This window comes from Bombina bombina, chromosome 1, assembly GCF_027579735.1.
Source record: "Bombina bombina isolate aBomBom1 chromosome 1, aBomBom1.pri, whole genome shotgun sequence".
In the NCBI taxonomy this organism is placed as follows: Eukaryota; Metazoa; Chordata; class Amphibia; order Anura; family Bombinatoridae; genus Bombina; species Bombina bombina.
The window spans coordinates 1399050624-1399075930 of record NC_069499.1 but is presented as its reverse complement, the minus strand read 5'-3'; the positions used below and the strand labels follow the sequence as shown (position 1 = coordinate 1399075930).

Genomic DNA, 25307 nt, shown 5'->3' with positions numbered 1-25307 from the left:
TACACAAGACACGTTAGACATACGTTCAGATTCTTCATTCTTGAAGTATCCTATAAGTTTGGGCTCATCCTCAATGTTTTCAAATGCAGCAAGTTCATGGCTTCCATCAATAAACTCCACAGGATCCTCCAGCACCTAGAAAGACCAGTTCCCATATTAGACAGAGCTTTAGTAGATTTAGCAGGCTAGATAAAGGCAGATAACTTGTCTGAAGGAGGAAATGATAAAAGGATAACAAGATCATTAAATGTCACAGGCTAGACTACTTACTATAGTTTGGGAAAGTATCAATTAAATCATTGCCCATATTTGACTTTCATTATATATATATACCATTTTGACAACTTCAAAAAAAAGATAATGAATATTGGCTATATTGCTATATTAGTAATTCATAGCAGTCAATTTTAATATTCTTAATTAATAATTGTAGATAATAGTACTCTAATATTGAATGTCATATTTAAATATTTGAATATTAACATAATAATTTGATTATCATAGACTTCAGTGCAAAAATATTCATCTAAAAACCCTAATTTAAAAGAAACACTTAGGGCCAGAATACGAGTGGGGTGCTTTCGTATGCACGCATATGATATTGGGTTTTCGTGTTCATTTGCGCACAAGTTGAAAATAAATGCAAACATGTGAGTGCAATCGCAATTTACGCTAGAATGATTACCGCTACCTCAGAGCCCTGGTTAACTGTTTTGTGAAACTAAAAAGAGTCACAAAACACATCAAGAATACATTACACAATATAGTTACACTCATAATAACACCATCTAATAAAAAACATTGCACACAAAAGTTATAAAGGCTCAAAGATATGAGAATATGCGTTCGGTTTAGGACATGAGTTGTGTGTTATAGGTTATCACGATATTCTAAGTTCCGCTCTTTGTGCGGATTGGCTTAGTGTGCGACCAATAACAATAGCGCAAAAGATTATTTCTAGTGGAGATAGCGCTTGAGCAAAAGCGATCCATCTGTAATCTGGCCCTTAAATGGTAGAACAAATGTCAAAGGAACATTTATTCTACTATTTAAAGGTTAAAAACAGATAATTATTCCATTTTTTTATATATATATAAATGTTCAATTTAATTAACAGCTGTTATTTAATATAGCACATGGGTTATCTTTTCAGGCTGGAAAACAAGCAATACAAGCCGTAAAATAAGTTAAATTTCTCAAAACTCTGCATTAATAACTTGGGTCAAAGAACACATCTCATCTATAAAGTACACATGTCTTCCACTGAAAAAAAGGATTTTGAATGCTTTATAGATCAGCCTCTGCAATCTTTCAGCTTTGGATGCATTTGGAAGGTGTAATTGGGGTCAGCAGGGACTTAATTCTGTAAACACTGCCTGGATTTATTGTCTGTACCACACCAAGTTTGTCCTCTTTAAATAAAATCCCCAATAACCAGTAGCGGATTAATCTTAATTAAGATGATGTGCAGTAGCTGTCAGGATATATTAAGTTCAGTGGGAAATGTTAACTCAATCTGCATGATTTTAAGTCAGTTTGAATTATATTTAGTTAATATAACATTCTTTCAACCATTCTCTTGTCTGTTTATGCATCTTCTTTCCCACATAGTACTTTTATTTATGTTTGTATATTTTTTTGTCTTCTTCAGCGCCCCCTCTGAGGAAAACAGAAGACATTTTTGTAATATGGCATTTTTTGCTTGTGTACATAGGTTTCGATTTATCAAGCCCTTCTCCTCCCTATGACTGCAGGTTCTCACAAGAACCCCTGCTCTCTCTCCCTCTGTCCTTTCACATGTCAGTGACTGCTTATCTGGTATTTCTTCCTGGATGGCCTCTCACCACCTAAAGATTAAAATGTCCAAGACTGAGCTCCTTCTTATCCCCCCCACAAGCTCTACGCCAACTTGTGACTTCTCTATCCCTGTTGATGGCATCACCATTTCCCCATCGCTCCAAGTCTGCTGCCTCGGAGTTACACTTGACTCAAATCTATCCTTTGTTCCCCATATCCAATTGCTTTCTACATCCTGCCGCAACTACGCAATATTTCCAAGATTTAACCTTTTCTGTGCGCTAACACCACAAAGCAAATAATCCACTCTCTTGTTATTTCCCGACTTGACTACTGCAATAGCCTACTTACTGGCCTTTCTCTTTCCGGCCTCTCCCCCCCCTTCAATCCATCCTAAATGCCTCTGCCAGGCTGATCCACCTTTCCTGTTGCTCTGTATCTGCTGCACCTCACTGTGAGTCCCTTTATTGGCTCCCCATTCACAGCAGAATTAAATTCAAAATTCTCACCCTTGCATACAAAGCGGTCACCAACACTGCTCTTCTCTACCTATCCTCTCCAGCCCGCTCACTAAGATCCAACAATGACCTGCTCCTTGCATCTGCGACTATCACCTCTTCTCATACTAGACTGCAGGACTTCTGTCGTGCAGCACCTACCCTGTGGAACACTCTCCCTCATGCTGTCAGGCTTTGCCCTAATCTTTCTTCCTTTAAAAGCTCTCTGAAGACTTTTCTGTTCAGAGAAGCCTACCACCCAACTCAATAATAAATTAATTTATCTTACTTAACAACATTTCCCTCATCTAACTCTGCATTAACATCTTCTCAATCTAGCAGTCCTCACCTCCTGTTTCTCAACCTCCTACTCTTCTAGATTGTAAATTCCCATGAGAATAGGGCCCTCAATTACTCCTGTATGTGTTTGTAAATTTTGTCCTGTCTCTTACAAGTTTTATATTATTGTTTTATTTAAATGAATTGTATCCATGGACAGTGCTGCGGAATATGTTGGCGCTTCAGAAATAAAGTATAATAATAATAATATGTACGCCCCTGTCTGCCTCTGAAATTAGTATTTCACCCTGAGAGTCATCCGTCCCTTATTTGAAAGATGAGATCCTCAAGTTGCTCTTGGTCATAGTGGGGGCTAGGTTATGGCACTTTACTGACCACCATAAAAACAAACTCAACACATATGTCCAAACCTACAGTGCATTTTTTCCTTTTGCCCTATTCTTTGCGATTTCAATGATAAATGATAAGCAATATTGTTTATTATGGACAATTAAATTAAATTATACAGAAGACTGAGAGCCAATGCAGGGATTAGCATTGAATGGTAGAAGATAATTAAAAACAAGCAACAAGCAACAGGTAAAATGGCCATTCGAGATGAACATGGATTGCAGAAGGTAGAATCAGTTCTGTTAAAAACCAATTAGCTGTGGGACATTCTGCCGTTAATAATCCTGCTGAGAGAGCTGGTGGTGAATATTTAATTTGTGTCGTACAAGCAACTGCTGAGTCTCCGAGAGAGGGGGTAGTGGTTAAATACTGGTGCATACAGGATATGTGCATATGCCGTAGAAAAAAAAGTAATAACTTTAACTAAAAGCATTTTTGCTAATGGAAGTATATTGCTAAAATGATTCTATTTAAAATTGAAATGCACATTTTAATTTTGACCTTTCTATCCCTTTAATGAAAGCATATGATGATTTTATGTTGTATGGGTGTTTAGAGATTAAACCTTCTGTTATATTAAATTGTTAGGACTAGGTGAATTTTTACACATATAGTCCCAAACCAGAGAGCCTCCTCAGTACATTTCATTTTAGCAGTACAAACAGTCAACGTTATCTAACTGGGATATCATTAGAAGAGAAGTTAGTTGAGATTTAGATATATTGAGTTTAATTTAGCAAAGATAAAATTCAGAAGCAAATAGCAGAGAGACAGCTAGCAACATTTTCCTAGAAAAACAGGGGGAAAGTGCAGGTTTGTGTGTTTTCTCAATATTAAAGTGATGTTGACTGCAAAATAATGAGATTTATGTAAAAAAAATAATAATGTACATTATGACAAAATGGGGGGATTTATATCTGTAGCAATCTTCCTAATTCAACCTTGGGTTTTGTCATCATACACCCAAAAGTCTGCATAAGGCAGAAAAGAATATAATTGTAAAGATATTGACCAGATGAAGTGCACTTTGAGTACTTTTCATCAACATCACAAGCATTATAAAGCTGCACCATAATCCTATTTAACAATACTCCAGAATCATAGAAAAATCAGGTTTCCAAACAATCAATTTTGCTTTTAATTTTAAGGAAGAGAAATGAAAAGTATAAGAACAAAGAATGGATAAGTGTATGGGAGGGAAAGTTGTATGGTGACTCACATAGTGTATCTGTACACTCTTGATACTTCTTACAAAATATTGATTTTATCTTGAAACAAACATTGTGCTATTAATATCTACAGACATTTCTACACAACCTACAAAACAAAGAATGCAAGTTATATAAGAAAAATATCAGATAGGCCTATAAGATATGTTTAAGTTTGCACAAACATGCTACATTAAATGCTTGTAAATGCTGAACACATTTTGCTGATGTTTGGTAGTTTGCTTCTGACTGTAAGTTACTACAAATGCTGAAAATCTGTTCAGCAAATTTTGTTTTTTTTAAGTTATTGAAATGTGAATAAATTATCTTTCCTATATTCCAATATGAGGATATTTAGCCAGGGCTATAGCTAACAGTACTATACAAATCTTCATAAAATTGAGAAAGATGGATCTAAAGGGGTAAAGGATAGGAACAAATCCAATCATTAGATTCAAAGGTATACAAATTTGGCTAACTGCATTGTTACTTACATACAATCAGCAGAAGATCAAAAAGTTCCTTAACACCCGCATTCACAGAAGTATTTTTAGTACTGGGTCAACATAACTTTTATTTACATTTTGGAATTTATTCTAATTAGAGAGAGTTAATTTCATTCTGGTAGTATGACCTAAGATAGCTAAGTTGATTATGGAGTATTCATTGTCTCAGTAGTCCTAGCATGATGAGACAGAAAAAAAAACAAATCTTTAGGGAACATAATTTACACATGCTTGCTTGCGAATAAATTTCACCTGTGTGTAAAATATACCAAATAAGTAAATTTCAATATGATGACTTTATGATATAAATAATAATATGATATAAATAATATAATTTGGCGAATAGAATCTGGCTCCTGTGACGAGATTCACAGTTTCAAATACTATTTAAGTTAATGTTTTTGTGTTTTTGTACTCATGTATTAGAGCTCATACTGAAATGCCATAACTTACCAAAACATTCCCAGTTGTTGGTGTTCATGTTCATGGCTTATATAAAGAAGGTTTATATACCATCAACTTAATTAAAAGGGGAGGAAAATATTACTTACATCCAAAAGGAACTCCACTAAAGTGTCAGCAGAAAATTCACCATCATACTCAATGACTTCATCATCCTTGAAAACATAGATGCTGTCTTCTTCTCCCAGTCCTAAGATACATGGAAAGGTAGAGTTTAAGTTCATGGCTTTGATATGAAAATTTTGTATTAACAATTCAGCTTCACTTTTTCCACCTTGGATAGAACTGACTCACACATCATACCTGCATGTACAACTCAGATGATTGTTATACATTGTTATATAAGCTATACTTGATCTCAAGCGCAATCCCCAATATTACAAGCAAATCATTATTTTCATTTACTTCTGTTCCTCCAGATGCCGAATAACAAAGTATTTTTTCCGCACTTTTCTGTTTCAGCCTTGACCATTTAAATGCTCATTGGCCTCCCTTTGAAAAACTTATTTTGTTTTTGTTTAGTTTTTTAGCTGAATTCTTATAACTTTTAAGTTTTCACAATACTTGTTTCAGATGTTAAGGCATTGAACGTCTCTTGCTTTTGTGTAAAAAACTGTGTTTTGTGTGCTCGCTAGCGAGGTACAAAAAAGCGAATTCTGTAACTTGCAATTGCTGCAAATTAAATAGCTGTTTTGGCAATTTGCAACATTATGAAAACCTAGGTTACAGTTTTAAATTTTTCACCTTTGTAGCACAATGCAGCATGTTAAATGTCCCTTACTAAATACGGTTTATTTAAAAATTGTAATATAGCTAAACAATGCAACTAGAGATGGGCAAATGTGCTGAAAGTGCAATTTGATTGGTAGAAGAATAGTCATGTGGACATTCGTTTTGGACAATCAAATGTTGATAAGACTGAAACTCCATTAAAATTCAGTAATCAAATGTTATTTCCGGCTTTTAAATGTTACTTTGGTTTTTTAATGTTCATAATTAGATTGAATATCCCCATTAAAAAGTTTGCATGTAACATTCGATTCTATTCAAAAGTTCAATAGTTCTTGTGGTACGGAATTTAGTAACTTTATACATAATAGATACAAATATATAAATTTGAATGTTTCTATTTCAAATATTGCATAATTTGAATATTAGATTTAAAGAAAGCATTAGAAATACTAATAAAAAATATATTGAGTCAATTTTTTTAATTAAAATATTACATAATTCAAATTGAGTTATTAGAAACATTTGAATCGATTATTACATTTAAAGAAAGCATTAGAAATAATATTACTTTAAACAAATGTTAGAATGTTGTACAAACAGTCAAAATTCGAAACGAACAAACAAATGTGTTAAAAATTCATTTAATTTTTCAAATGTTGCAAAACATTCGCCATCCCTAAATGCAACATATACTCAGCTAACTATATACAGTATAACAGATTGTGTGACTGGAGTGATTTGACAAATCTAATATAGAAAATCAACCCAAAAATGTTATAGTTACCCATATTGTTACATTATTGTCAATTGCACACAATATCAGTGGACAATTATTGGTTTAGTGCTTTTCATCTACCTTCCCTGGTACCTCTCACTGCAAGTGGACATTTCTTGTCCTCACTGTCTGAGTATTTATGTTCTTGAGTTTGTTTGTATATGGAGGTTTGCCATACTTATCCTATTTTTTTGCAAATGTATTTAAAAAATACACAATATGTTTTTATTTTCATAATGTAGAATTTCTTTAAAACAAAATAAAAAATAATCACATACATACATAAAAACATTAGCACTGAAGATGAAACAAAATTAAATGTGGTACCTCATATGAAATGGTTGGGCGGCTTTGCTGAGCAATGTAGCACTAAATTGTTACCAAAAATTACAATATATCTCATCTGATCCACACATCTAAGCCCTCCTATTATAATATAACCTTTGCAGTTTCTTAGTACAATTAAAAAAAAAATACGCGCAGTAGCATTTTCATTTGCTGTGAAATCAATGAGTGTGATATAACCTTTGAAAATTTTATATTGCTCTGGAATACTAATATAAAGACTGATGTTTCCTTGCGCTGCCCCAAGAAAATGCTGTTTTACCCATACAGAACAGTAAAATATGTGTCTTGTCAAGTGAGCTAATTCAGATAAAAATATGTCTCTTTAGCATTAAACTTTTATGGTTCATATAGAGCAATTTTCAAAAACTTTTCAATTTCTGTCTATTATAGAATTTACCGCAATCCCTGGGTATCTTTTGTTGTAAAGCATATCTAGATAGGCTCAGCTGCAGCAATGGGAACTAGCTTGTGATTGGTAGCTATATACATATACCTCTTGTCATTTGTTCACTAGATGTGTTCAGCTCGATCCTGATAGTGCATTGTTGCTCAGAGGTTGACTTCATCTTTATGTTTAATACTTTAAAGCAATTAGTTACATTATATGTGAGCAATATGCAATAATAAAATGCTTTACCACATTACAGCATTTTGTTTTTGTAATTGTATGTGTTTTGGGGATTAAACAAATAGATAAAACCAGCAGTGGAGTGGCCAGCAATGCACATATACCACTTGTGATTGGCTCCATTTCTGGCAGTGCACTGTATCTTAGCAGCTGACTTTAACTATGTTAAACACCTTGCAAGGGTTAAAGCAAGCTGGTAAAGTTCATTGTATTCAAAATAACTGCAGTAACAGCCTTTCAAATGTGTTGTCTCTCTCTTGGGAGGTTGAGTACTTATGTGGTCACTTGTTTATTTAGCTTTTTTTTTAAAGCCAATTCTATGGTATTGAAATGTTCAGTTTAGGTAGTGGTTTCAACTGACAAAATCAGATATTTCAAATGGCAAAGTAAAGGTAAAGAAACAAATTGTAAACAATTTGATACACATAGGTAAAATGGATAATAGCAACATATTAAATAGGAGAACATTTCACAGTACAATGTCCATTTAAGGCCCAGCTATGCATTTCCTGTCAGCTTTAACCTGCTTTATAGATTACTTTAACCTTATATAAATATTTTAAAAGTTGTCTTTCCCTTCAACAAAATAATCCAAATACATTTATAAACTTGCACCCCTGCAACTTGCTATTCAAACACATTTGGGATTGCTCATCTTCCTCCCAGTCGGGTTTTTTGGGTCTGATTGAAATACATAGCTCCCCTTAAAGGGTAGAAAGGTCAATTTGAAATGTGTATGGGTGCATTTAAATGTAAAATAGAAGCATTTTTGCATTATACTTTGCTTATCAAAAATGCTTCTAGTAAAAGATATTACTGTTTTTCTGCAGTATACGCACATATTCTGTGAGGGCCTGTGCATCAGTATTCAAAAACCACAACTTCTCAAAGAGTCAGCAGTGACTTGTATGACACAAATGACCTATTCACAGAATCAATACAGGCCATCTTCACCTCTCTGAGTTTGAATACTGGTGCTCAGGCCCTCACAGGATATGTGAGTATGCTACAGAAAAATAGAAATAACTTTTACTAGAAGCATTTTTGCAAATTGAAGTATATTGCAAAAATACTTCTATTTCAAATTGAAATGCATTTATACACATTTCAATGTTAACCTTTTTATCCCTTTAATACCCATCTACCCCATCTATTTGCTCATTATCTAAATAAGGATCATTTTAGTGTTAGATAAGTGCAGAAAAGTTGTAATTGATCTCATATAAAACAGTTGAAACACTTTGAGCAAATATATTTTCCAAGAATGATATAAACAATAATAGTGACTTCTCACTTGTGTATTGTAAACAAATCGCAGAAAATCTCTTCTTTTTAATGCAGGTTTCATTAGACAATTATAATTCTAAGAAGTTTTAAGATATAATAGAAACAAGTTTATCTATAAAAAAAAGTCCCTGTTTGTTTCTGCATTTCACTATATATGATTTTATACAAGTTTCTGAGGCGAGTACCCATGAGAAAAGTCTAATGGCCGTATTATTATAAACAGAAGATATATGAGCTAAGAGGAAATCCTGCCAGCTGGGTGAATTTTGTCTCCAGGACATCTGCCTGTAGTTCTGTGAGATCTCTCAATATTTGATCAGATGGGCAAATTTATATTTGGGTAAATAAACTCTTTCGCAAGCTGCCATCAGGAACGTAGGAATCAATACTGAAATACAGCCAAGCAAAGGTAAAACAGACTGAGTGTTTAATACAGATTAGAGTTAATCCTTGCACTGCCACATACTGCAGTGCATACAGCTGGGTTTGTATGTTGGAGCCAGGGATATGATAATGACACAGTGCACAGAGCCTGAGGGGCAGATGTCAGGATAGCCATTAATAATCTAGAGGTCAGTTATTAAGCATAATATTTTAAATGGATAGTCTACCTGATTTGTTTTATAGTTTAAAAAGATAGATACTGCATGTCCTACCAATTAGTACTGATTCATCTTAGTTACTTAGTAATAATATATTTAATAGGTATATGAGTAAAAACATATATTCCTTTCTAATCTCCATCTAATAATTTATATTTATTTATATATGCCACCAATAATATTCGTACAGAAACTACCCAGTTTGCCCACTACTATTGCAAATAATGCTTTTCCTATCATGATTGTTGATGCAAAACTGATAATCCATCTTAAAAGAACAAATAGGTATAGATAATATGAGGGAGGAGGAGGGAAGAGGGAGAAAGCTCCCAGATAAATTAGCTTAAAGTATTAACCAAAGCTTCCCAGGGGAGAAAGTGGAACAAGTACAATATTGTGATGTATATTACAGCAAAAGGATGAAAAATAAATAATGAATAATGTATATTGCAAGAATGTTTCACTTTCAATAATGAAACATACAATGCGTTGTTGAAATACCAAATTGAATTGTCTTTTAACTCTAGCCCCTGGCCTGTATTGGTCACAGCAAAGAAGACCAAGCAAGGAGAGTTTTCAAGATGTGCTTCCCTGAACTATTCTATATTTGAAAACCCCTGCTAATATTTTTTTATTTTTTAACAAAATTCAATTTAGAAATGATATAAAAATCACTTATGGAGCTAATTTGCAGTTCTGTTAATTAACTGCTCATATATACCATGTAAATATATATATATATATATATATATACTGTATATATATATATATATATATATATATATATATACACACATATATATATATATATATATATATATATATATATATATATATATATATATATATATATATATATATATATATATATATATATATATAAATACATACATCAATCTGGTATAAACATCATGGCATATTTCATATTTCTACTCTAGTTTGAAAATGTTATATTCAACTTTATCTCCAACTGTATCCACATAGATCCCCTTAGATACTAACAGAAAAGCATAATGCTTCTGTGAGTCCAACCTACCTGGCTCTTGTTATTTATAACCCCTTTATGGCCAGTTGGTAGCAGTTCTAACTGTCTCACATGCAGGATTGTCATCGATCTGCCCTGTTGTCTTTATCAAAGCTTTCCCTTTACTAGAAAAGTCCTGGTTTGCAAAGTGAAACCAGGGCCGCACCAACTCCTCCATGGCCAACACTTTACTCACCAAAAACCTAAACTCCACCCCTGCGCACCCATGAAACCCTTCACTGATGCAATAAAAACCACCGCCAGCTCTCTGAGCAGGCATGAGCTAGTCACACTTAGCATATGTGCATATGCCACTGAAACAGTAATAACTTTAACTAGAAAAAAAAAGTATTCTTTTTCAAACTGAAACACACTCATGCAAGTTTCAGGTTTTTGACTTTTCTATCCCTTTAAATACCTACTTTGCCCATGCTAAAGAGATGTACAAAACAGTCTGGGCTTGTAAAAAGAGGGAATAACAATTATGTCACCCGCACCCCCTAGCACTGCCACTGTCTGACAGCAGGCTTTTAATGATAGATACCTCATCTTTATTTATATGCAATAATGTAAACTTCTGGGACAGTCATTTTTCTAGTCTCTTTCTAGTTAATCACAGCAGCACTATTTTTAAACTCAATCACTGCTCGCTAAATTTCGGCAAGGAAAACTACTTTGTAAATTGATTAATTCTCTAGTAAAACCTTTTCAGCCAAGGAATAGATTTTGTCTGATAAAAAAAACAAAGCAGTGACTCTATCCCACACAATGTTTAGCAGAATGCCAGTCACCTTCTTCTCTAATTACAATTCGGCCCGTAAAATAATTATTCTAGCTGTCAAACCAGGTGTACATGCAACGAAAACAAGAAGAAAGAAATCAGTCTGTAAATAATATTGTCCTCTGTTGTTAAATTCATCAATCTGCCAGCAGCAAGAAATACAAATAATGTTCATCGATACTGTAGAGGTATTTTAGTCTTTGAAGTTAGGTGAAAGTAAGAAAGTTGGGTGGTGGAAAGTAGATTCAACAACATGAGATAAAGAACATAGAATGACATACAAAATAATATATTAGTGAGAAAAAGTAAAAAATAAATAAATTAGTAAGCGTTAAAGATACAGAAGAAATATTGTCTGTATGTCTTGAGTATGTAAGAAGACATATATATATATATATATATATATATATATATATATATATATATATATATATATATATATATATATATATATATACTGTATATAAATTTCACAGAGGATTTCTGGGACAGGAAGGTGAGAGGACTTGTGGTCTACTGGTGTTTGGTATAAGGAATAAGTCCATGGGTGGTCCATTACAGGGTGGGTTAAATTAGAACATGATGTGGGACGAGGCAGAGCATTTAGCTTGACAGGAGAAGCTGGGATCTTGCAGATTAGAACAAGTGGATGTTGTGGAGTTCCAGGAGATTCTATTGGTGAAGCTGGGATTATTAACACACACTTAGAATTACTGAGTGGAATTCATAAAGATCCTATTGCTCTTGTTAAATATCTCATCTTGTGGTCATGTGTCAATATTTTATAGTTCACATGGTTGCCATGCTTTTATTTTTCTTTTATTCTTATTCTTTTTTGCTTGTTAGTTTATAGGAGTTTTTTTTTTTTTACTTAGTTTGTTATGCAACTTTTTTAATGGTGTCTTATGCCAGTTTCCTTTACAGTGTAACTCATTGTATGCATCAGGACGTGAACGTTTACATGATAAATGGGCCTCCACTGATGTGACAAGGGGCAGGTACAAACTTTGCAATTGTTCAAGTTTCTTACCATCAGATATTAGTTTCACAAATGAGTTTCATGGAAACTTGACCACAGAGTTCTTCTCTACAGAACCAATTTGTTTCAAACCGTAGGCTTTTTTGATAAACTCCAATACTGTTATTTTGACCTATTTTATCAAATGCCTAATTTAGTCAAATGTCATGTTTAAATGTCCACAGTCTTAGAAATATTTACATCTGATCTGTTACTTAGCCTATTTAATCATCACTGGGATAGCTTGAAAGAAAATTCCCCGGTGACAATACCAGGCCCAGCCAGCCTCTATTTTTCCTTGTTATTGCTTTGATGTTAATGTAGTTGTTAATTTCACTGCCTCTTAATTATACTAACAATTAGTGGCAATTGAGGCTGAGCTGATTTAGCACGGAGCGGTGACGTGAAAGCCAGAGCCCTGCATGTCTAACTAAAATTCACAGGAAGATCATGATTCCCCTATAGAGCCATCTATCTCCCTAGACACTTACAGTCCATCAGGAACAGCTTCAAGAAAGATTTTTATTAGCTCATTAATAAATCTGTCCCTTTTGTTTTCTGTTTGTGAAAAAGAAATGGCATTGTTCAACCCTGGTATATTACTGTATATTGTATCTACATAGCAATTAAATGCATTGCTATAAATCTCTGGTTTTCCAGAATAACTAAAAAAATAAGGAAAGTAACATTTCAAAGAGTTAAAGAGAAGGGGCACGAAACCCAACAATTTTCTTTTTCTTCTTTTTCATGATTCAAATAGAGCATGGGATTTTAATAAAATGTCCATTTCACTTCTTTTATCCAATTTGCTTAATTCTCATGATATAATTTATTGAAGGAGCAGCTATGCACTACTGGGAGCTATCTGAAGACATCTGGTGAACCAATGAAAAGAGGCATTTTTGTGCAGCCACAAATCGGCAGCTACCTCCCAGCAATGCATTGCTGCTCATGAGCCTATCTAGATATGCTTTTCAACTAAGGATACCAAGAGAATGAAGCAATTTAGATAACAGAAGCAAATTGGAAAGTTGTTTAAAATCAAATGCTCTGTATGAATCATGAAAGCAAAATTGTTGGTTTCATGTCCCTTTAATTCAAACTGAAAACAGGGAGGTGTAGCATGTGCTGAAACCCAAAATGTATTTTTTGTTTTTCAGATAAAACTTGCAAGCAACTTTCCAATTTACTTCTATTATCAAATGTGATTAATTCTCTAAATATCCTTTGTTTGGTGCAACTTTGTTGAAAGAGCAGCAGTAATGCACTACAGACTGCTCGCTGAATATATCAAGTGAACCAATGACAATGCAGCTACCAATCAGCAGCATCTCTTAGTATTGCTGTTGCTGAGCCTACCTAGGTATTCTTTCAACAAAGGGTATCAAGAGGAATAAACAAATTAGATGTTAGAAATAAATTGAAAAATTGTTTAAAATTTCATTATCAATCGAAATCAAGAAAGTTTAATTTTGACTTTAGTGCCCATTTAATTCCATGTGTATTGGATTGTTTTGTATTCTTTGATAAAGAATAAATAGAAAAGATACATTTCCTAAAATCCTCTAAAAAGAAGAACACCTGCTAATTCCCTTTCTGTAAATCAAATGAATCAAATCTTTCTATAAAGTTATAACTGCTTATTTTTCATTTTACACCATATAGTAAAATATGTTTGTTTTTTTCATATAAAATTAAGTTTCCTTAAAGAGGAAAAAAAGTAGCTCTACTGGAAAAAAATAACTGAATATAAATGTGTGTGTGTAAATAAATAGATTATAAATTACTGCTTTAAACTGATTCCAATGTTCTTTGTATTTCTAAATATATATATATATATATATATATATATATATATATATATATATATATATATATCTGTATATATATATATATATATATATATATATATATATATATATATATACCTGTGTATATATATATATTTATACCTATATACACATATATATATTCGTATACAACAGAGATATATATATATATATATATATATAAAAAAAAAAAATTAAAATGTATAAATCAAAAGAACATTTTATGCTATGTGAAAAACAGAGGAATGTAAAATATTTATTACTCACTTCGGGTTAGCGCTGTAAGTCTAACGCGGTGTTGGGTTAGTGTGTAAGTAAAAGTTGTTGTTTTTTTAAAGTTGCGCTCTCCATTGAAGTCTATGGGGGGAAAGACGTTGACGCGGTCGCAATATCTGAAGTGTAGAACTTTTTACAATCAACTTGTAATACATGTACTGTCCCACGCGCGTATTAGCAATCAAGTGTGTGTGTGATAAATGCCACTCCACTTGTAGTCTGACCCTTTTTCTCAAGAGATATCAACACCTTGGAAGCTTTGCCATTATATTGCTAGGGCTGATCTATACACGTTCCTTAATCTGTGAGCACTGGTCTGCAGGGGGACACACAGAGGGGCCAGACAAGATACATGTGGAGCCACCACTAATTGCAGGGCCAGATGAAACCCCTAGAGGGCCTAAAGCCCCCCCCCCCGACCTATGAGACTCATGTAGTTACACCCCTGTTGCCAGATATGAAAACTGAGTACATAAGCACCTTGTAGTCCATAAAACTGCATACTGTTGAATTTTAAAAATATACAACCACTTTATTAACAAATTAGGAAAAAGAAAACAAAAGAAATGTCTATCTATCTGCCAAAATGATTCACTGTTTTGATTTCCTCACACAAAATATTGGGGACATATTCACAACAATTGAAAATGTGTAGGGGGCGCTGCAGGTCTAAACACACGACTTAATCCTTTTTATAACATGCAGCTAATACTTAATTACCTCAATTCAATATTTTATTTTATGTTTAAGGGACATTAAAGATTAAATACATTTCATGCACTTCCCTTTAATAATTGTTGTCAACATTATGAAACCTAGGTTACACCGCAGGTATCTGAAGGAGAGTTGCAACACATACGTCAGCACTGGAATGTAGTGAAAATGCGATAACTAGAGGGTGGTTGGAAATAGTCTCAATACTGTATACTTATCAAATGTATTTATTGTTTTATATCCCTTTACTTTTATACTGCAGAACAAAGTGTTATACACAAATATAGATAATGTTTCACCTGCTCATATTCATGTACACTTGCAGTTCAACTAAATTGCTAAAAATATCCAAATTACTTCATATATATGTCCCTATTCTTTATATATAAGAATATATTTTGCTCTCTCCCCCCTCTCTCTTGCTGTCTCTCTCCCTCCTCTTTTGCTCTCTCTATCCCGTTTTTTTTACTCTCTTTCCCCCCTCTTTTTGCTGTCTCTCTCCCCCTCTCTTTTGCTCTCTCTCTCCCCCTCTCTTTTGCTCTCTCTCTTTCCCCCTCTCTTTTGCGCTCTCTCTCCCCTCTCTTTTGCCCTCTCCCCCTCTCTTTTGCTCTCTCTCCTCCACTCTTTTGCTCTCTCTCTCTCTCCCCTCTCTTTTGCTCTCTCTCTCCCCTCTCTTTTGCTTTCTCTCTCTCTACCCCCTATCTCCCCCCTCTCTTTTGCGCTCTCCCCCCTTTCTTTTGCTCTCTCTCCCCATTTTTCCCCCCTCCCTTTTGCTGTCTCTCTCCCTCTCTTTTGCTCTCTCCCCTTTCTTTTGAACTCTCTCTTTCATGGCTGCACGACCCGACCCCGCCCACGTCACATCCGACCTGCCAGTGCCCCACCCGGCCCCGCCTCGCCACGTCCGCATCCCGTCCGGTCACTCCCAGCCCCGCCCCAGATTCCAGGAGGTTAGTCTGCTGAAGGCCAGGTTTGTTTGTCCTCGAGCAGTCTCTACTGTGCATGACAGCTTCGGACAAACACACTTGGCCTTTTATATTATAGGATATATATATATATATAAATCTTTAGGTTGTGAGCATGCGCGAAACGTATCAGATCTAGCACTCCTTGCACACCTGTGTTAGTGCTACCCACCCTGTGTATTGAATAAACCACTTGGCATTTGAAGTTCCAGGTTCCTCGTTTCTTTTTTCAAGTATTATATATATATATATATATATATATATATATATATATATATATATATATATATATATATATATATATATATATATATATCTTTAGGTTATTAAGCACTCTTACCAAACTGGTCAGGTAGGTACCAGGGTGCAAAAATAGGAATAAAAGACTAGCATGAAATAAGCACCATCTGGTTTTTTAAAACAAATTGTATATTTAACTAGCGTGACATTTCGAGGTATTTAGGAAGGGGTGAATACCTCAAAATCACGAAACGTCACACTAGTTAAATATACTATTTGTTTTACAAAACCAGAGAGTACTTATTTCTTGCTAGTCTATATATATATATATATATATATATATAGAGAGAGAGAGAGAGAGAGAGAGAGAGAGAGAGAGAGAGAGAGAGAGAGCTTTTACCAAAAATACCACCAGATTTATATAGAAATATGTATTTAAGAATAAATAGAATATATTCTTCTATGTGAAGAACATTGGAATGTTAAATATTCATGTTTCATGTTGGGTTAGCGCACTTATTTAAATGTGATCGGGTGTGCGTGCGAGTAAGGGTGTTAGTTTTTTTTTCAACTTTTCATGCTCTATTGAAGTCTATCATTAAAGTAAAAAGGTAGTGGACAGTACTACATTTGCACTCTATCTGCCTTTTTCCTCTCTCTCTTTCACTCTATCTCTCTTTCCCTCTCTCTCTCTGTCTCTCTCTTCCTCTCTCCCATTCTCTCTCTCTCTCTCTCTCTCCATCCCTATGTCTCCCCCTGCTTCTCTATTGGTTTCTCTCTCTACTTCTCCATCCCTATCAGTCTGCATATCACTCCCTATATCTACCTCTCCCTATGTCTCTCTCCCTTCGCTCCCTGCCTATGTCTCTCATTCTCTACCTCTGCTATTCCCTCCCTATGTTTCTTTACCTCTCCCTCCCTATGTTGTCTCTTTATCTCTCCCTATGTATGTGTCTATCTCTCCTTCACCCTACTTAGATCTGTCTGTGTCTCACTACCTCTCCCTCCTATCACCTATCCCTATCTCTCTCTATCTTTCTATAGCTCCCTCCTTATGCCTGTGGTTCCCATGTGGCAAAAAGTTGGCCATCACTGGTTTACATTAAAAAAGAGAAATTGGTTTAGTTTGATCACTGGCCAAGAAGGAGAACTCCTACAGCAATGACGTATCCCACAGCATAAAAAACATACTTCATATAACAAATAAAAGCATAAAGAAAACACCTCTACATTAAAAAAAATGTTCAGCACCAGGGTAGTGCTTGCTGATTGGTGGCTTAATGTAGCCACCAATCAGCAAACGCTATGCAGGGGGCAGAACCAAAAATTGGCCTGCTCATAAGCTTACATTCCTGCTTTTTGAAATAAAGGTACCAAGAGAACAAAGAAAAATGTATAATAGAAGTAAATTAGAAGGTTGCTTAACGTTGAATGCTCTATCTGAATCATAAAAGAAAATCTGGGTTTCATATCCCTTTAAGCATGAATGTCTGGTTTGTATTCAGTGTGGTGCAGGCTCCCTCATGTTGTATGATTACTTCTTTACATCGTAAACCCATTTATTTGGGGTGGCTGAGAGGCCACAGGCAGTGGATGAAAAGTGTCTGCTGCAAGTTTATACCAAAGATTAGCAGATCTGTAGCTGGGAACTTCATGCATCAGATGTTAAATAAAGCTGCAAGTGATCTCTATTCTAACAGTGGGCAGAAAAGATTCTGATTGGCTGTACCACCTACTGTATCCGAGAAAAAGGGTTAAAGGATCAGGTTGGCCTGTGAAGAGGTGTAAGCAGTAACAGGGGTTTATGGATGGTATACTGAGAGTTCAGTACATTTTTTAATAGTAGCTTTAAAATAGTAGGACGTGTGTGTCAATTTAAGGCATTATATAAAGAAGATGTTTTTTTCCCTTAACATTCTGAACTGATATCATGAATTTGGTGCATTAAATTATGGCTGCACACAATTTCTTAGAGTCACATTTAAGAGGTACTGCCATTTGGTCTGTGTGCATTGCATCAAAGCAGATCCTTCTGGTCAGCCCTAGTAACTCACAGAATATCTGAGGACTTAAAATATTTTTCTATATTTAAATTGATTAAATATTTGTGCTGTTCCCTTCTTGCTGAGAATTAATATAACAACACCTAATAGTTGATGAGTGAGGAAAGTACAGCTGGGTCAATTTATTCCTCTTTCTCCTTTACCCTCTATAGAAGACAACAAAATGTCATGTTCCCTGAGCAGATTCTCTCAATGCCATCTCCTCTTTCCCCACCCGATGTTAAGCAATATAGCAGAATAGGTGTCTCTATGGAAACCAGTTGCTTCAATTTTAACTTTAATTGGTCTTAGCATTTAATGTTTTTAACCTATTCTCTCCGTACGACTGATGTTTATGAATAAAAAAGCTCCACAAGTGCATTTGCACTGGTCAATTAGGATAATTATTTTATATCATTCAAAGCAGCAGATGGTTTCTGTTTGGGTAGATTTCAAAAAAGAGTTTTGATTAAATGTAGAAAGCACATATAATATGTTAGATTACCTCTGCCAAGGGAGGTAAGTACTGAAATTGTAATTAGGGCATAATAAAGGAATGAAAGCTTGAGCTGGCATCATTGAAGTATCTAATTAAAAATATCAAATGCTCACTCGATATATGGTACTGACTGATGTATTAAATACCAGTTGTGTTACATTTAACTATCGCTTTTCGGACAGTTGCATTCAGATTTTTTTTAAATCAAGGAGACGCTACGGGGACCTAGAATGTTGGCATTGGAATGTTGACATTCGAAGTGTCATCTGTTAGAATTAGGTTATGATCGGACTGAACAAGGGTTATGTTAAATTTTTGTTTTCCTTTGATGCCAATCTTATGATTGTAAAATAAGGAGAGGTTTACCACTGTGCCCTCCCTTGATACCCTTGGTAAATTAGAGCAAAGAAGTCTGTGAAAAAATATCTTTATTGTTTAACCTTTTGATCTTTTGTTAAAAAAATAAAATGGATATCAAACAATTGCAAACACAACACAGGTTTATCAAAAAAAAAAAAAAAATCTTTGTTAAATATATGTGTGGCACAATTATTGGCACCTCTATGAATTCATATATAAAAAAAATTGTAGTATATTCCCATTGATATTTTAAAATTTTTAGTACACCTGGGTGACTAGGAACAGAAAATTGTTTAACTATGACTTCCTGTTTCACAGGGGTAACACATAAGCCAAATTCCCTTAGTTATTTATCACAATGTATGTATGAATATAGCTGTGATGTGCGGCAAAAGGTTTTGGAGCTTTAAAAAATGGGAAGTGGATATAAGAAAATAGCAAAAGCATTAAAAATGCACATTTCCACTATCCAGGCAATAATTAAGATTCCCTCAACTGGAAATTTTATGAATTGTCTCAACACACTGTGAAGAAGACGAGTTGCCAAAATATCTCCAAGGATCACAGCTGGAGAATTGCAGAAGTTAGATGCGTCCTGGGGTCAGAAAGTCTCAAATCACAATCCGATGTTACCTACGTTGCCTGAAGTTGTTTGGAAGGGTTTAAAGAAAAAAGCCTTTACTTTCATTCAAAAACAAACTCAAGCGTCTTCATTTGGCCAGACACTACTGGAACTTCAAAAGGGATCAGGTTCTATGGTCAGATTTAACCAAAATAGAGCTTTTAGACAATAAACCCCAGATGTGGGTTTGGCAGACACAGAGAGGTAGCAATATGGAAAAGTAACTCATGCCCACAGTTAAATATGGTGTTGGCTATTTTATTTTATGGGGCTATTTTTCTGCAAGAGAACCTAGACATTTTGTTAGGATACATGGCATCATGGACTCTATCAAATAATAACAGATATTAAATGAACACCTGACTGCCTCTGCCAGAAAGCTTAAAATGGGCCGTGGTTGGATGTTTCAGTAGAGCAATAATCCAAAACATACATCAAAATCAACACAAACATGGTTTACTGACCACGAAATCAAGGTCCTGCCATGGCCATTCCAGTCTCCTGACTTGAACCCCATAGAAAACCTGTGGGGTGAACCGAAGAGGAGATTCTGACATAGTCAACATCAAAATTTAAAGGATCTGAAGAGATTCTGTATGGAGGAATGGTATCAGATCCCTTGCCATGTATTCTCCAACCTCATCAGACATTATAGAACAAGACTCAGAGCTGTTTTCTTGGCAAAGGGAGGTAGCACAAAGTACTGACTAAAAGGGTGCCAATAACTATGCCACACGTAGATTTTAAAAAAGTGTGTTGTGTTTGCAATTGTTTGATATCCATGAAAGCAGAGTATTTTTGTATATTTTTGAAAAAAAAAAAAGATCAAAATGTTAAAGAATAAAGACAATTTTTTCACAGCCTTCTTTGCTCATGTTTACCAAGGGTGCCAATATTATTGGAGGGTACTGTAGATATCAATTTCACTCAGTGTCTAGTCATTTATATACTCACATCCTGACTTTATTTTGGTGAATCCCATTCAAAAGAGGGTGGTCCCGTAGATTAAATTGCAATTTAAAAAATGTGTTTCCTCTAATTGTATTCCAAATAACTTGCTATACCTACTGCTGAGCATTAAATGTATGGGAACTTATTCCTTCATGTTTAATTTTTGTATTTGAAAGAATTGCTGTTGATAATTGTAATCATCACCTATTGTTCTCAAGGACATGCTCATCTAAATTGGCTGAGTCCGCAGGTAAAGCAGACCTGTTCACACATCCTAATAGTTAGGCATTGAAATGCTAATTATGGATTCAATGACCATAAAGCGCTATTTCAGATACAAAAATCTCTATCCTTCCTGCCCTCATTGAGAGGTTTCAACAGGCAAAGCAGCTATTTCAAATAGCATAAAAGGTAAAGGAGCTGTTTGAAAACAAACAAATATACCCCAGCTGTAAAAATAGACCACTGGGAACATTGTAAAGGAGAGAATATTTTAGAGTGCAATATCAACAATTATTTAAAAAAAACATACTAGGTGCCACATTTTTTTTAAAAGGAGGTTATCTGGAATCTGTAGTAGTCTGGAAAGGGTATGTGTAGGAAATGGGATTTATTAGTCATTTTAAAAAGATTCTGATGTTCTTCAAGAGGGAGGCATTACTAGAACTCAACAAATCTCCAGTTCAGACAACATAACACAGTACCTTTGCACTGAATAGGATCAGCTTTTTCCATTAGGCAAATTAGGCAACAGCAAAACTTGTCTGTTCAGCATGGGCTGCTTTTTCCTGCAAATCTACACACACATGTACTACTGAATTGTCCTGCAAAACTACACAACCCAGTTCTACATTGTATTCTTGTATTTGCCTTCCTGTTCTGCTAATCATTTATTGAGAAAAGAACCATGAATGGGAATAATTTTAGTCTGAAGTCTGCATGTGTAGGGTAGCTAAAACTTTGTTGTGAACTATTGAGGTGGTTACACATGAGACACATTGTACTACAATAACAAGGTATTTATATGTGAGGGGCAGATGAGGCATATAGTACTGTATTAGGTATTTCAACATGATGTAAGATACTAGATACATACTACTGAAGTAGTTATCTGTTAGGTATTTACATGTGAGGAGCATATGGACCACATGTACTGCAGTGTACTAATGAGGATTTACATGTGAGGAGCAGAAGAGGCACATGTACTACACTAATGTGTTTACATGTAAGGAGCAGTAGTGGTACATGTACTACACTAATGTGTTTACATGTAAGGAGCAGACGAGGCACATGTACTACACTAATGTGTTTACATGTGAGGAGCAGACGAGGCACATGTATTACACTAATGTGTTTACATGTAAGGAGCAGAAGTGGCACATGTACTACACTAATGTATTTACATGTGAGGAGCAGAAGAGTCACATGTACTACACTAATGTATTTACATGTGAGGAGCAGAAGAGGCACATGTACTACACTAATGTATTTACATGTGAGGAGCAGACGAGGCACATTTACTACACTAATGCATTTACATGTGAGGAGCAGAAGAGGCACATGTACTACACTAATGTATTTACATGTGAAGAGCAGAAGAGGCACATGTACTACACTAATGTATTTAGATGTGAGGAGCAGAAGAGGCACATGTACTACACTAATGAATTTACATGTGAGGAGCAGAAGAGCCAGATGTACTACACTAAAATGTATTTACATGTGAAGAGCAGAAGAGGCACATGTACTGCACTAATGTATTTACATGTGAGGAGCAGAAGAGCCACATGTACTACACTAAAATGTATTTACATGTGAAGAGCAGAAGAGGCACATGTACTACACTAATGTATTTACATGTGAGGAGCAGACGAGGCACATGTGCTACACTAATGTATTTACATGTGAGGAGCAGAAGAGGCACATGTACTACACTAATGTATTTACATGTGAGGAGCAGAAGAGGCACATGTACTACACTAATGTATTTACATGTGAGGAGCAGAAGAGGCATATGTACTACACTAATGTATTTACATGTGAGGAGCAGACGAGGCACATGTGCTACACTAATGTATTTACATGTGAGGAGCAGACGAGGCACATGTGCTACACTAATGTATTTACATGTGAGGAGCAGAAGAGGCACATGTACAACACTAATGTATTTACATGTGAGGAGCAGAAGAGGCACATGTACTACACTAATGTATTTACATGTGAGGAGCAGAAGAGGCACATTTACTACACTAATGTATTTACATTTGAAGAGCAGAAGAGGCACATGTACTACACTAATGTATTTACATGTGAGGAGCAGAAGAGGCACATTTACTACACTAATGTATTTACATTTGAAGAGCAGAAGAGGCACATGTATTACACTAATGTATTTACATGTGAAGAGCAGAAGAGGCACATGTACTACACTAATGTACTTACATGTGAGGAGCAGAAGAGGCACATGTACTACACAATTGTATTTACATGTGAAGAGCAGAAGAGGCATATGTACTACACTAATGTATTTATATGTGAGGTGCAGAAGAGGCACATGTACTACACTTATGTATTTACATGTGAGGAGCAGAAGAGGCATATGTACTACACTAATGTATTCACATGTGAGGAGCAGAGGAGGCACATGTACTACACTAATGTATTTACATGTGAGGTGCAGAAGAGGCATATGTACTACACTTATGTATTTACATGTGAGGTGCAGAAGAGGCACATGTACTACACTTATGTATTTACATGTGAGGAGCAGAAGAGGCATATGTACTACACTAATGTATTCACATGTGAGGAGCAGAGGAGGCACATGTACAACACTACTGTATTTACATGTGAGGTGCAGAAGAGGCATATGTACTACACTTATGTATTTACACTTATGTATTTACATGTGAGGAGCAGAAGAGGCATATGTACTACACTAATGTATTCACATGTGAGGAGCAGAGGAGGCACATGTACTACACTAATGTATTTACATGTGAGGAGCAGAAAAGGCACTTGTACTACACTAATGTATTTAAATGTGAGGAGCAGAAGAGGCACATGTACTACACTAATGTATTTACATGTGAGGAGCATAAGAGGCATATGTACTTCACTAATGTACTTACATGTGAGGAGCAGAAGTGGCACATGTACTACACTAATGTATTTACATGTGAGGAGCAGAAGAGGCACATGTACTACACTAATGTATTTACATGTGAGGAGCAGACGAGGCACATGTGCTACACTAATGTATTTACATGTGAGGAGCAGAAGAGGCACATGCACTACATTAATGTATTTACATGTGAGGAGCAAAAGAGGCACATGTACTACACTATTGTATTTACATGTGAGGAGCAGAAGTGGCACATGCACTATACTAATGTATTTACATGTGAGGAGCAGAAGAGTCACATGTACTACACTAATGAATTTACATGTGAGGAGCAGAAGAGCCACATGTACTACACTAAAATGTATTTACATGTGAAGAGCAGAAGAGGCACATGTAATGCACTAATGTATTTACATGTGAGGAGCAGAAGAGCCACATGTACTACACTAAAATGTATTTACATGTGAAGAGCAGAAGAGGCACATGTACTACACTAATGTATTTACATGTGAGGAGCAGACGAGGCACATGTGCTACACTAATGTATTTACATGTGAGGAGCAGAAGAGGCACATGTACTACACTAATGTATTTACATGTGAGGAGCAGAAGAGGCATATGTACTACACTAATGTATTTACATGTGAGGAGCAGAAGAGGCATATGTACTACACTAATGTATTTACATGTGAGGAGCAGACGAGGCACATGTGCTACACTAATGTATTTACATGTGAGGAGCAGACGAGGCACATGTGCTACACTAATGTATTTACATGTGAGGAGCAGAAGAGGCACATGTACAACACTAATGTATTTACATGTGAGGAGCAGAAGAGGCACATGTACTACACTAATGTATTTACATGTGAGGAGCAGAAGAGGCACATTTACTACACTAATGTATTTACATTTGAAGAGCAGAAGAGGCACATGTACTACACTAATGTATTTACATGTGAGGAGCAGAAGAGGCACATTTACTACACTAATGTATTTACATTTGAAGAGCAGAAGAGGCACATGTATTACACTAATGTATTTACATGTGAAGAGCAGAAGAGGCACATGTACTACACTAATGTACTTACATGTGAGGAGCAGAAGAGGCACATGTACTACACAATTGTATTTACATGTGAAGAGCAGAAGAGGCATATGTACTACACTAATGTATTTACATGTGAGGTGCAGAAGAGGCACATGTACTACACTTATGTATTTACATGTGAGGAGCAGAAGAGGCATATGTACTACACTAATGTATTCACATGTGAGGAGCAGAGGAGGCACATGTACTACACTAATGTATTTACATGTGAGGTGCAGAAGA

General features: G+C 35.3%; 1 protein-coding gene across 1 annotated transcript in view; it reads right to left on the bottom strand.

Annotated features, from left to right (window-relative positions):
• Positions 1–25307, bottom strand: part of CASQ1 (calsequestrin 1) — a 138375-nt gene that overhangs the window by 70466 nt on the left and 42602 nt on the right. Inside the window, exons 3-4 of the mRNA XM_053705056.1 lie at positions 5250–5350; positions 24–135 (exon numbers count right to left, since the gene is read on the bottom strand). Of these exons, the coding sequence (XP_053561031.1) occupies positions 24–135; positions 5250–5350 (213 nt within the window). The remainder of the gene's footprint in view (positions 1–23; positions 136–5249; positions 5351–25307) is intronic.